Source organism: Thermobia domestica, chromosome 11 (assembly GCF_964235325.1).
Source record: "Thermobia domestica chromosome 11, izTheDome1.hap1.1, whole genome shotgun sequence".
Taxonomy (NCBI): Eukaryota; Metazoa; Arthropoda; class Insecta; order Zygentoma; family Lepismatidae; genus Thermobia; species Thermobia domestica.
Window position 1 is genome coordinate 212082351 of NC_137464.1, and position 14202 is coordinate 212096552.

At 35.8% G+C, this 14202-nt stretch overlaps 1 protein-coding gene across 2 annotated transcripts in view; it reads left to right on the forward strand.

Annotated features, from left to right (window-relative positions):
* Window positions 1–14202, forward strand: part of LOC145664705 (uncharacterized) — a 121780-nt gene that overhangs the window by 67816 nt on the left and 39762 nt on the right. For both annotated transcript variants that reach the window (XM_081731570.1, XM_081731571.1), the window contains exon 2: window positions 5910–6322. In XM_081731570.1, the coding sequence (XP_081587696.1) occupies window positions 5910–6322 (413 nt within the window). The remainder of the gene's footprint in view (window positions 1–5909; window positions 6323–14202) is intronic.

Consider the following 14202-nt stretch of genomic DNA (forward strand, 5'->3'; position numbering starts at 1 on the left):
GCACAGTTAAAGATGCTTTCCTCGCTTCACCGAAACAAAAATGATTCTTTAAACGTAATTGAAGGTGTTCAAGATCTGGTTGTCTTATTGAAATCTGAACCAAAAGAAATAACTCATTATTTGTTTTCGGAAGTTAATAAGCTAACAGTGCTCTACCTTATTGTTTCTATGACTTCAGTGACAACAGAAAAATTATTTTCGCCTCTATGAAGAGTAAAATCTCATCTTCGAAGTACCATGACTCAACATAGATTAACTACTTGATGATTCTTCATTCCTACAAAGATCTTCTCGAAGTTATAAAATAACCTACTCCCATTGGAAAGGAGCTCATATTAGTTGAGCTGATTTTGAGTTTAACGTCGTTTCAGCAGCGAGGTTATATGAGACGGGATCTACTTATTAATTGTGAAATCCGAACCACATGAGCTCTTGCCGGGAATCAAACCCGGGTCTCTCACTCCAAAGGCGCGTACGCTAACCACTTAGTCACGAAGAAGATCGGAGCTCATATTAGTAAAGAAGGAAGCACATTATGGGAATTTCAGTGGCGGACAACTAAGTACGACGACTGTTAAATGAATATTTTTAATCTTGAATATATTGTGATAATGGTCAATCTTATTTGATGTCATTTTTTTAAAAAAAAAATAGCATTCTCTTTTCTGTAACTCGCTACAGTATACAATTTAAATCTCACACTGTGCAAAAGAGGGGAAGGGATTACAACGCACGATGGACTTTGCTTCCTCCCGATGAACAAAACCTTTCTTGTAAAATTCAGCCCAAGCACAGGTTGCCATCTTTCCCCGCCACTGTCTACAACAACGTGGTTTGATTAACCTGTTGCAAAGAACCTGTGTGATTGCCTGATAGCTACACAATATATTGACAAAATGAAAGTCTTAAATTTAGTACTGAAGCTGCCTTCAGGCGAAAAAGCAAGTTGTCCGCAGGCGTGGTTTCTGTGCTTTGTAACATCGTGTTAAAAAACAGACACAAGGTCAGTTGTCAGTTTCTTAAGTTCTTTGTAAAGCAACTGATAAACTTTTTTCTTTTATACAAATCATATTTGCCAAATTGTTGTTTGAAGTCTCTTTATTCCTTATAAAAACATATCCAGAATCTCGGAAGCCCACAGGAATTGTAATAGAAAGTTAAAAAATATCTTTATCATTCAGATCTTTTATTATTATTATTATTATTATTATTATTATTAGTTGTTGTTGTTGTTGTTGTTGTTCTTGTAATAGTAGTAGTATTGGTATTATTATTATTAACATTAATATTAATATTATTATTATTATCACATAATATTTTTCGTTAGTCCACACAATAATTAATATTTAGCAGTAGGGGTAAAAGTACGTGGGAACGCGGGGTACTTAATCCCTCACCTCCAAAATATGTACGGCGTTTCCCCAGTTCCTAAGAAGTTACAAATGGCAAAGATAAGCATGGAGAACGGCATGACGTCATGCCGCTACCTACCGTCCCCCTACCTTTTCAGATTCACTTTTACCCCTGCTTAGCAGAAAAAGAGGTAGCAGAGAATGGGACCGGGGAAGTTACTACTGCTACGTATAAAATTGAAACCTGTGTTCATCACTGACTACGAATAATTCAAGAAAACTAAAAAACGAAATGCTTACACTTTTTCAAAAGTAAAATTAATATAATTACTAAAAATACATTCATTGAAAAACTCAGGGGTAGCAAGTGCACCCTCTTAATTCCGTTTGAGAGCATTTGAGTCCAAATTCAAGTAAAGTTAAAGCATGGAAGACCCAGGTTCGATTCCCGGTGGGAGTTAATGTGGTTCGAATTCGATGTTAATTAGCAGGTCTACGTCTCGTGTAGCTTTGCTGCTGAAAGGGACGTTAAGCTCAAAATCAACTCAAGAAAAGTTAAAACAATGAGAAAGTTTTCAACTGTTTTGGTGTATACAATTCTGTGTTAAAAAACTACATACACTATTTGATAATGGAAGCATCGTCAGAAATACAGTATCCAATAAAGCAATCTTTTCGAGGAGGGTTTGTCTGAAGATACATACAAATATTGAAAATAGTTTTAAAAGGTGAGTAATGCAGAAATACTATTTTATTGCGTATGAATTTGAGGCTTCTAGAACAGCAAGTTCTGACCACATTTTAACATCCTTGATCATCATAATATCGAAACCCGGCCGTAGAACCAGGATATCATCAAGTAATGGACTAAACCATAGTTTCCAACTTTATCCAGTGTAAATAAAGTAGGATTGAAACCCATTTTATCCAGTGTATACCTGAGCGTCACCAAGGGAGGGGCCTATAACCCCTATTACCTTCCCCATGGATCCACGCCTGTTGAAACCAATTCATATTTCATAACTTCACACACGGCACGATCAAGCACTGAATCTATAGAAATCTTACTACATAATAATTATCGTGTATCTGCACTTTTTCTATTAAAGCTCATAGTATATTCTATCATAATATAAATTGTCACTCATGTAGTATGTAATAATGTAACTCATGATAAAAATGTTTTGTTTTAAAACAAAATGAAACGGTTGAGTTGGACTCTGTAGAGTAGAAGACATGCAATTTATTAAATCGCTTCGCAACCCACTTTGCCACATACATAGGTTACACTTCACCTTTTTTCCATGCTATCTAAGGTATCGGCTAATCTTAAATTCTCATTGCCTATTCGGGTGTTTTGACAAAAATTATTGTTTCAACTTAATTTGGATGTAAACTTGACATAATTAGCATTTAAAAATTTTGCAGTGTGCATTAAAATGATGACAGAAATATAGTGAAATATCAGTTTCAAATTTCATGTCTAACTTGAATCCAAATACCTATCTATCATTTCTTTCAATGTTAGTAGGATCCGAAAGTTGCAATTGATCTCAATTTTTCGCTTATCTCATCTTTAATTCCCACTATTTGTTCATAAAATTTTAAAGAACTATTAGTTACTAATAAGTCACACTTCCAAAGTGTAACACTCCGATTTTGATAAAATTTGACAGGTAGATATTACACATCAAGTAAACGAATACGTGTTTCTTATTTTCTGCGGAGAAACGGTTTTAGAGGGCAAAAGCCTCCACCAAAGATTTTAAAAGTTGAAGCCAGAAAGGCCAGAGGAAGTGAACCGAGGTGAATGAAATTCTGCACAGATATTGTAGACATAAACTGAGGGAATACGGGTTTCTTACTTCCTGAAAAAAAGAAACCGTTTAGGTGGGACACAGACCCATCCAAAACTTTGATCGTGAAATATCAAAAGTGCTAATAACAGTATGTCAGAAGTGCTTCAAGCACATGAAAAATTGGAACGACACATTGTGTAGGGACAATACGCAAAAAATAAACGAATACTTTTTTTAATTTTCTACGGAAAAACGGTTTTAGGGGGCGAAACGCACACCCAAAATTTTGAAATTTGAGGCCTAAAAGGCAAGAAGTGCAACGAATTGAATGACATTGTGCACAGATATTGTAGACGTAAAATGAGATAATTGCGTTTCGTATTTTCCTCCAAAAAAGCGGTTGAGTGAGGCACGGATCTTCTAAACCGTTGATTACGATATCAAAAGTGCAAATAAGATACGTCGAAAGTTCCTAAAAATGGAGGATTGCAACGAAACTTCGTATAGGGACAATTTGCAAAGCAATAAACGAAACGCGTTTTCATTTCTGTGGAAAAACAATGTTAGGGCTTGGGTCCCATCTGAAAAAAGGTAAATATTGTAATAGCTCAGGAAGGAGTGGACCAAAGCAAGTGAAATTGTTTGTAGATATTATATAGACCCTATGTACAATAAGGCCTTTTGTGTTTCCCAAGTGTCCCTATCCGTTTTGCTTCAAATTTAGTAGATCAACAGCAAACTGGAAATAAATCGATACGTGCTTTTGTTAATGCGCAAAAACATTGTAAGGGTTAAAGGTGCCTCCTGAAATACTATAAAATACGCTATATTGTTTGCGTTTGTAGTTGGTCTGCCAAATTTGAAGAAATCGGATGGAGACACGACACTTGTGAAACATGAAAGGCCATATTTTACACATCCAATATCTACATACAATTTCATTCGCTTCGGTCCACTCCTCCCGCTACTTACGCCTCGGTCCACTCAACGTTTTTTTTTCTTTCAGGAAAATACGAAACATATATTATCTCATCTTACCTCTACCATAATTGTGCACATTTCATTCACTTTTTTCTTCTTCTTCTTGACTTTCGGGGTCAATTTCAAAAATTTTGGACGGGGCTTTTGCCCTCAAAAGCCGTGTTTCCTCCGAAAATAAGAAAGTATTCGTTTATTTTTTCCCTTTTGTTCATACACAAACATCGTTGCCATTCTTCATGTCCTTTACACACATCTGACATACAGTTACTAGCACTTTTGATATTTCGTGATCAAAGGTTTGGATGGGTCCATGCCCCTTTCAACCCTTTTTTCCATTAAAATACGAAACTTGTTTTCTTTTATTTTATATCTACAATATCTGTGCACAATTTCATTCACTGGTTTACTTCTTCTTGCCTTTCGGGCGTTAAATTTCAAAATTTTGGGTGGGAGCTCTTCCCCCTAAAACTATTTCCGCAGAAAATAAAAAACCCGTATTCATTTACTTTTTGCGTATTGTCCAGGCACAAAGTTTCGTTGCAATTCTTCACGTTCTTTACACACGTCTGGCATACTGTTACTAGCACTTTTGATATTTCGTGATCAAAGGTTTCGGGGCTTCGTGCGCCGCTCAACCGTTTTTTCCAGGAAAATCGAAACCCGTATTCCCTCATTTTACGTCTACAATATCTGTGCACAATTTCCTTCACTTCGGTTCACTTCTTTTTGCCTTTCGGGCGTTAACTTTCAAAATTTTGGGTGGGGGCTTTTGTCCCCTAAAACCGTTTTTCCGCAGAAAATAAAAAAAACTATTCGTTTTTTTTTCGTATTGTCCATCCTTAAAATTTCGTTCCAATTCTTCATGTCTTTTACACACATCTGACATAGTGTTACTAGCACTTTTGATATTTCGTGATCAAATTTTTGAGGGGTCTGTGCCCCACCCAACCAGTTTTTCCAGGAAAACCCGAAACCCTTATTCCCTCATTTTACGTCTGCAAAATCTGTGCACAGTTTCATTCTCTTCGGTTCAGTTGTTCTTGCCTCTCTGGTGTCAAATTTAAAAATTTTGGTCCAACGCCTATTGAATTCGCAAACAACCGAACCGCCGAGCTTTTTGTGTTGCCTGCTATTGCAGGAAAAGGAGAATTGAAGGTGGTAATGCACTTTTGGAGTCGTGTATACGTGAAGAATTACTACCTTACCATTGTAAGTATTGATCCTTCTAGATACAGAAAATGTGAATTATTTTATATTTAAATACTTACTCATCATAAAAATTAATAAAATATATCCGGATGCTAAAAGCCGTTCGAGAACTCCATGAGCTACGTGCACCTGCTGTCAAGAAAATGTGAATAAAATTGCTAAAACCTGAAGAGAAGGAACGAAACAAAGCTTGCTACAAAGGTTTATGTGTAACTTGTAAAGCACAATGGGAATTTGTGGAAAAATTTTGAAACTAACTTTATAAGGTGAACGGAAATCAACGTGACACCTGTGGTATGCTGGGGATTTGTGGGATAAGTATATTTTCTTTTTTCTCCCGAATTTTGTGCCCGTTTATTTCTCCGCCCGGGGCCATCGCCCCGCTTGCCCCCTAACGGCACGGCACTGGTTCCAACTCCTGTCAACAAATTGTTACAAATTGTTAATAATAATAATAATAATAATAATAATAATAATAATAATAATAATAATAATAATAATAATAATAATAATAATATCATTAAATAAAAAAGCAATATACTAATATCTTGTTTTTAATCTTTGAAAGACCAGAAAGTTGGGCCCGCCTACGAAAAAAGAAGAGGATAATGGCAGTAAAAATGTGCGGGATCATCAAGAAAATGAAGACGAAACAGAAATGGAGCCTACGGTTGAAGAAGAAAAACTGGTCTCCGTAGAGTTAAATGATATTAGTTTATCAAACGTTTCTGATTTTAAGATGTCTGAATCTCAACAGCCGTCTTCTATGATGACATTTGTAGAAAGTAATTTTCAGTCCTTGATGCTTGCAGATCTTGTACAAATAGAGATAGTGTTAATTCTTAGTGTGTTCTACCACATGTATCTTGCTGTCCTTATTTACTTCTTCTGGAAAAGTCGTACTTTGTCCTCAGCTATCATAATTCTGGTATTGGTTCTTGTGAATAATATTGCCTCAGCGATTTTCAACAGTAGTACGTGGTGAGTATTTCTTTCTTCTTTTTTTGAAATTTACAATATATTTACACAATTCCAGCCACGAAAGAAGAAAATATTGGCGGTGCCGTGCATCTATTAAGTTGATGGCAACTTCGTATGTACAGGGTGTACCAAAAGTAGTGACTCACATTTTGAGTGATCAGCATAAAGAAGAATGACATGAAACAAAATTGTAGGTACAGAGGAATGATATAAAAATCAAATGCTTTACAGTATCTAATCCATATTCTTCACTTGGAGGTCCACCTGGCAGCCATTAACATCGATGCATGCGTCCACCTGGAGACGCACATTTCTGCACGCATTTCTACACATCTGAACGGCGATGTTGTTGAATTCCTCGGTGATTCGCGCCGTCAATTGATATTGTGTTAAGTGTATTGTATAATATGTTTTTGTCTTCCGCTGTGGCTCCAGATCACCGTACAGCTCCTTCATTCGTCGCTAGACTTCCGTAACGTTGTGTGTCTCAGGACACGTTTTTCAACCGTCAGGCGAGCCGAAATCTTGTAGTGTTACCAACTAAAAAAAGCAAAAACACCGTTACCTCCAACACAAACAAAACAAGAAACAAACATCAATCATACAGCCTAACCTACCACATCTAACAACAAGCGAGTTACTATTTCTGGGACACCCTGTATCTATGTTATTATTAAAGACAGAGGGGAGGAGGGAATTAAAAAAGAGGGGGAGGGAGTAGAGGAGGAAGTAAAGATATTAGGCCTTTAGTCGAGGAAAGCTGCGGTGATGGAAAGATATAATATTACTGTTATTATCGTATTGTTCCACGACTGATACGGGAAGGTCCCACAAGTTTTAGCTCGAGTCTGACAGCCGCATAGCACATCTGATAGAGAACCATCAGAAATGAAAATGAGCAAAATTTAAGGTGCTATGGACCAGAAGGATAGGAGCTACGGGGCTTCAAAATTTGAATATCCAAAAAATTATATTATGAAATGATGTTCGTTTAAAGTACATATCTTGAAAATCGTTAAAGCAATCAAAACAAAAGCTGCACGATATAATGAAAACAAAATGCCCTAGAAAAACAGAAACAGTGTTGCCATATGTGAAGCAATGTTGCCAATTCAGCATATCAATATTTTGCTTGAAATAGCACCATATTCAAGTGTGCACAGATTTAGAACGCACTATTATCACTAAACATAACAGTGAAGTATAGTGATATAGTGTTGCACACTGTTGGATCTACGTGTGCTGAAAATGTACAATGGAGAAGTCTGGTACGTGGCAACAAATGTTAATAAACGGATCTGGGTCTCATACTATGAATTTAGTTCAAATGCATAACACCGATAGTATAACATAGCAAAATGTAAGCAGTGTCACAAAATATTGATGCATTTGAAAAACGAAGTTGAGTGATGCCATTTTTACGTCCTGTACCAACTCCGAAGCTATATAGGACGGAGCCTATAGTGTAAAGTGGTATCCGAACCAAAAGATAATAATGAAATGTAAGGTGAAAAGTACAACAAAAACATGTCTGAGGCGGGAATGGAACCCGCGATCCCTAATATGTCGGTTGTCTAGCCTTCTAGACCAGACGGCTATCCGGGCCGACTAAAAACGAAATGAGGTAGTAATAAAATAATTATATTTCCAATGTGAATATGGTAATAATACAGTGTACAGTGGGCCACAGACATTCTTGAAGTACAAAATCCGTTAGCTAGGCAAACCATTTAACGCCTGCTCCAAGATTAATTACGCATGGTAGAGTAGTTAGAACAGCAGCATGAAGTTCCCCCCACTGGTGAAAGGAACAAATTGTAAAGAGAGTTTTTGTGCAGGAGTGAGGCAAAACGCTGGTTGACGAAATGACAAAAGGGAGTCTTTGCATACTTGTACTCACAGTACACAGCACAGTACCAGAAAAAATATACGGACACAAGAGACGCCGATGAGAAGATAACAGTCGGAGGACTTAAATAATCTCATTAATAACTCAGATGAGGGATTATATACACAAGTTAACTTACTTCAAATGACTATACATATAGGCGTATCAAATAATATACGGACAGATTATGCGGTATATGTATTAGTTTATTTTTTAAAGTAAACACAAAGCCTTGCGCTGAGTTTTAAAACTATTAACAGTAGTCCTACTTGCAAATCAATTAAAGTATGGATTGATCATTCAGGGGAAGAACTCAGCCCCTAATGAAAACTTTGGGGGTCTAACAGGGCGTGAGCTCCTAGGTTCCGGCGCTACTGATTCATACGTAATACTACTTCGAAAGAAGAAATTGTTGATTCCATTATTCGTTAAATAATTTTTGAAAATGCTAACTATTGGTAACTTATTTGTAAATATTAAAATTGTAAAACTCGATAACACTCAAACGAGTTGGAGAACTTATCCGTATAAAAGTAGGCCTATTTCGTGTTAGTTTGCAAATATAACTGAGGGTTCATGAATTGTATAATATTTGTGATATGTTACACATTGAGACACAAAGAGAAAAGGGGAGAATATAGTGTCAATAAACAACAACATAAAAATGCACGAAATTAACGGAGAATATAAAATATAGAATCATTGATAGAATTAACTCTGTAACTCGTTATTTCCATTTATTTTCTTTCCTTTATTTTCAGGTTTACATCTACTGAATTTCTCCACTGGAGATTATCTTTCATTTAGCAACATCCAACAGCCGCTCAGCCATGTAAATGAAATATTATGAAAAGTGAAAACGGCGAAGGCGAGAATGGAACACGATTTACCGGATTACGAAACTACAATGCTAACCACTCATCTAAAGCGTTACTTCTTCCGGCTCGCCTAAATAAAGAGCCTTTTCTGTTGGCTCAAAACAGTAGCTTGTTAATAGTCGGATTGATTGGCAAAACACAGGAATATGTGATTGAGGACTCGGAGGGCATTATATTTTTGTATTCATTAAAGTATCAACATCACAGATTATTTAAAAACAAAATACGAAACTCATTTATTTTGAATCAAATACGGCGCGTGTATTATATTCGTAAACAAACTAAAGACAAATTAATTGCTGCGTAGTAATCGTGGTTAAGGGGCCAAGGCGCTCGACCAGTAATCTGAAAATAGCCGAATAAAAATCGGATCCACGAACGACCAGTGCTCTTTTTTTTAACACTACGCTGCTCGCGCAGATTACTATTGTAGTCCAGTGGGTTTCAGTTTTCTGGTATCTGAGGGTTGGCAACACTTGTGACCTTGAGCGGTCGTCTACCTTCCTCCCTCATTCCTAGAACATCATTAGTCGAGTGATAGCACCCAAAGTCAACGCAGTGATGTTATACAGATTGTTATTTTCGCATGGACTACTATTGTAATCCGTGCGAGTACTGACGTGATAGTTTGTGTTCTGGCTAACGTTTTAACTGTTCTCGTTTTGAAGGTATTATTTCACATTATTCGCTCAAATATATGTGATATATATGTCAATTTAAAATGTCAGAGTAAGAACAGATACGACAGTGGCTAAAAGAAACTGAAAGTGACGACGAAAGTGTTTTGAGTATAGAACACTAAGATGAAATAGACGACGATGTTGTCGAGTAGTGACTCTGAAGAAAGTGGTAGTGACGATTTGGAAGAAATAGAAGATAAAGAAAGGAACGGTGTTTTCCAGGAAGACAGGTTTCACGGAGAATTTTACATTGGAAAGGGCAGAATTACCAGGTGGTATATTGATCCAGTGCACCCAAGAAATACGCGAACACAGCGTCATAACTTCGTACCTACACTGCATAGTTATTACTCCATATAACAACACTAAATTTGGAGTTGACATATTGGACAAATTGTGACGCCAGTGTGATACAGCCAGGAATTCGCAAAAATGGCCACTCACTCTCTTCTTCCACGTGTTAAACGTTGTTGAAGTAAACTCTTTCATTGTTTTCAAAGCAAATAACAATGATGCTATGATCAACCGTAGAGACTTCCTGCAATCTGTGGCTATGGAACTTATCGAACCTCTTTGTGGAAGATGAAGAAACAAGAGTACCAAAAAAGATGGTTCAGGTGCAGTAAGTAGATCTGCTCTGACTACAAGCACACTCTTTACACTGACTCTTATGACTGAAAAACCCAAAATTTTGCCTATTTTTGACCTTGTTTTCAAGTGTAAAAGTTACACTTGCAAAAAATTTAACAACTTCTTTTTATTTTTATAACAGTGTTTAACACTTTAAATGCAAATTTCCTCTTTTATTTCAATTTTTAATCAAATAGCAGGAAAATAAACGAACATTTATTAATACATAAATATAGTAAATTGCATACGCATTCTAAAGTTGTGGCTTCTAATCCTTTTTGTGTATTAAAAAACAAAATGTTTGCACTGAAGTGTGTTCTTTATTGCTTGTGAAAACCCACAAAAATAATGTAAAAAATACCAATTGAATAATAACTAAAATATATATATTAATCAAATGGACTACAATCGTAATCCGCGCGAGCACTCATGTTTCACCAATTTCATGCGAGTACAGTAGTGTTAACTTTAAAATTTTTTGTGGCGATTGATCGGTGATGACACACGTCGTATTTTCTTCTGATATTTGAATACTCAGATGTTTCAATATTTAAACTATCAAATCTTTCGGACTAATAATAATAATAATAATAATTATTATTATTATTATTATTATTATTATTATTATTATCATAATCATAAACTAATAATAATTATTATTATCTCATAGAAGATTAAAAGTTAGGAGCTTATTATCGCTCAGGACATAACATTGCAGCCAGAAATGTAACACTTGGCAAGAATATTTCTGTTTTGTTTAGTGTTGCCCACAAGATGAAGAATTTCTCATGTCATTTCTGAAACAAAACAAACAAAATTGAGACGAGAGTTAATATTTTACATTCAAGACGGGGCAAGGCTAACTCAAATTATCATCTCGCTTTGGAGATGGAAATCGAGACGAGACGAAAAGTATCGTAAACATTTCTCGTTTTATGTCGATCCCTGAATAATGTATATCCATTCTTTAAGTAACAATTGTTTGGTAGACTGAATCTTATACGCTATATTGTTACTTTGTATTTCGGAGCTCATTGAATTTATTATGTTCTGTGTAGGTACTATTGTAGGAAAGCTTTTATAATTACTTCTGCATATCCTAAAAGTTAGTTTATTTTATACCTTACTCTTCAGTGATATTTAGTTATTTTTATTACAGTTATTTTCCTAAAAACATACAGTAGAATACATTCTGCATGAAACTTTAGTGGAACACTTTGGTTTAAAATTTTGGTAGTTGCAGAGGTGTGTCCTGGAGGTCCAGACAATCTTCCAATATCCCGACTTATCTGTAAGTTTTGTCTAATTTTAGGGCACCTTTAAAAATTTTAATACCATTATTATTATTATTATTATTATTATTATTATTATTATTATTATTATTATTATTATTATTATTATTATTATTACTGAAGATTTAAGACCTCAATATTACGTCCTATTGCAATGCAAATAAGCATACTGAAGTTGATAGGAAAAGAAAAAGAAAGTATAAGATGTAGTTTCGAGAGATTAGTGTTCGAAAGGAATCGAGAGGGGAGAAACATGGTGTCAGCTCCTGCATTGTAGACAGTATCTTCTGAACAGTATATTTTTATTTCACCCTCGACCCTAGCCATAGGAACTAAATACACGTTTCTGATTGGTTGCAGTTTGCGATTGTCCAAACCTTCTGGAGTATGTATTGTGTATTATAGTAATAGAAGAAAATTGTCACTTTGTTGGAATTAAAGAAGAAGAAAATTGAAGAAGCAGCTGAGGTTAAATTAATATCATGGCAGTCAAGCTGGAACAAAACGATCCCTGCGGGGCTTCTGACCCGTTGTTACTACTACTACAACTACTACTACCTATACTATGGATTCGTGTAGCAAAACTGCACGCATAAGTAAATAACGTAAGTAATACTCCCTTTTTGAGTATTATGTATCATATTTTAATGGAAAAGGTGTTATGGAAACTTAATAAAAAATAAAATATAAGAATTAAAAAAGTTTTTCTGGGCCGGGTTTGAACCCACGGCAAAAGTAATTATAATTACTAACCAGTTGTGCTAGCAGTCTCGGTTACGAAGACTGACAGTAGTAGGTGGTTCATGTCTGCTATATTTATGGTAGGAAACGTGAAACGGATAACTTCAACTAATCAGAACCGCGTATTTAGCTCCTATTGCTAGGGTCGAGCGTCCTTTAAAAATATGCTTCTCAACATTGGTGAATTTGTTTACGTTTTGCTTTCAAGGCCTCCATTACCCTCCCTTTTTCATTTGTTTCTCTTTACTTACCTGAGAAGAATATCTCTGAGTGAAAAAAGAACTTCAGGCATTTTTGGATATTGATATTTGTAATTACAATAATAGCAATAGGACTTATACTACTACTTGGCTTTCAAGACACATAGCCTGTGAGATTTTAGAGGAGCTAATTACTGCAAACAATACATTTTTGAATCACTATAATATATAAGTTATTATCCAAAAAATGGATGTAACTATTTGTGCCTGATCATCACGGACAAATTTCAAAGTCAACTGAAATGACGTTTGGTATATAGTTAGGCCCTAATCCAAACTGGGATGTTATCGTATCACTTTCATTATAATAATACCTTAAGGAAGTAGCGGGGTCGTGAATTTTTGCCAAAAATAAAATTGAGTATCTCACAAGACGTTAAACTTACTGAGTTGAAATACACTATATTAACTCTTTATTGAAAATGAGCTCAACGTCTCATAGCATTTCATGTTTCGACTGTACTTATCTTCATTTGGGACTTTCAAATTTCATGCGTTTTACCACTGAAAAGTATCGAGAATTCAGAAAGGAAATAATTATACTCATAGCATTTTTTTTAACATTCTTCTTTATGAGGGAGACGGCACTTTCTATATACGCAAAATTTGTAGTGAGTTGGTTTGTAAAAATAATCGAAATGATCGATATTAGTTGAGTAACAAATTCATAAACAAATTGAAAAACCGAAACCATGCGGTTTCCACTATAATAATTGCTGAAGCTTATGTTTATTATATGGAGCGCTTAGGGCACATGGCAGTCAAGGAATAAAGTTGTGAGAAAAATAGACATAAAATTTGTAATGTACGCTTAATTGCATGGACGCTTTATGTTTGGACTGTACTGTGGTTTACTTACCTTAATTTGGGACTTTCAAATTTCATGCGTTTTACCACTGAAAAGTATCGATAATTCAAAAAGGAAATAATTATACTATGATAATTTAATTGAAATTAATCAAAATTTCGTCCATGACAAACACTTTACCATTTTATATCGTAAAGGTCAGATCCACAGTTATTGTAACAGACCGGTGTTTGAGCGAGCGACCGTAAAAATTTAAACTCCGGTTAGTTAGAATTTCATAACCTGGTTTTATTATTACAAGTATAAACTTTTTAGTCAGTAGAGAAGAGGCTGTGTATCATGTGTCAGAGTTGATAACGATGTGTTATTCCTTAGGTGGTGGGTCGGAGCGGGTCCGTGGGTGGTGGGTCAGAGTGGGTCATTGTTAGTGATGGGTTCGAGTGGGTTATGGTGCGTGGTGGGTCCGAGAGAGTCATAGTGGGTTGTGGGTCAAAGGGATACGGTTGGTGGAGGGTCATGGTGGGTGGTGTGTCATTTTCATTGACCCACGCCATCACTGCCTCAGATAGTTCAGTGCTCGCGGTCCCAGTGATATAATGCCCTCCGAGTCCTCACATATTCCTGTGTTTTGCCAATCAATCCGACTATTAACAAGCTACTGTTTTGAGCCAACAGAAAAGGCTCTTTATTTAGGCGAGCCGGA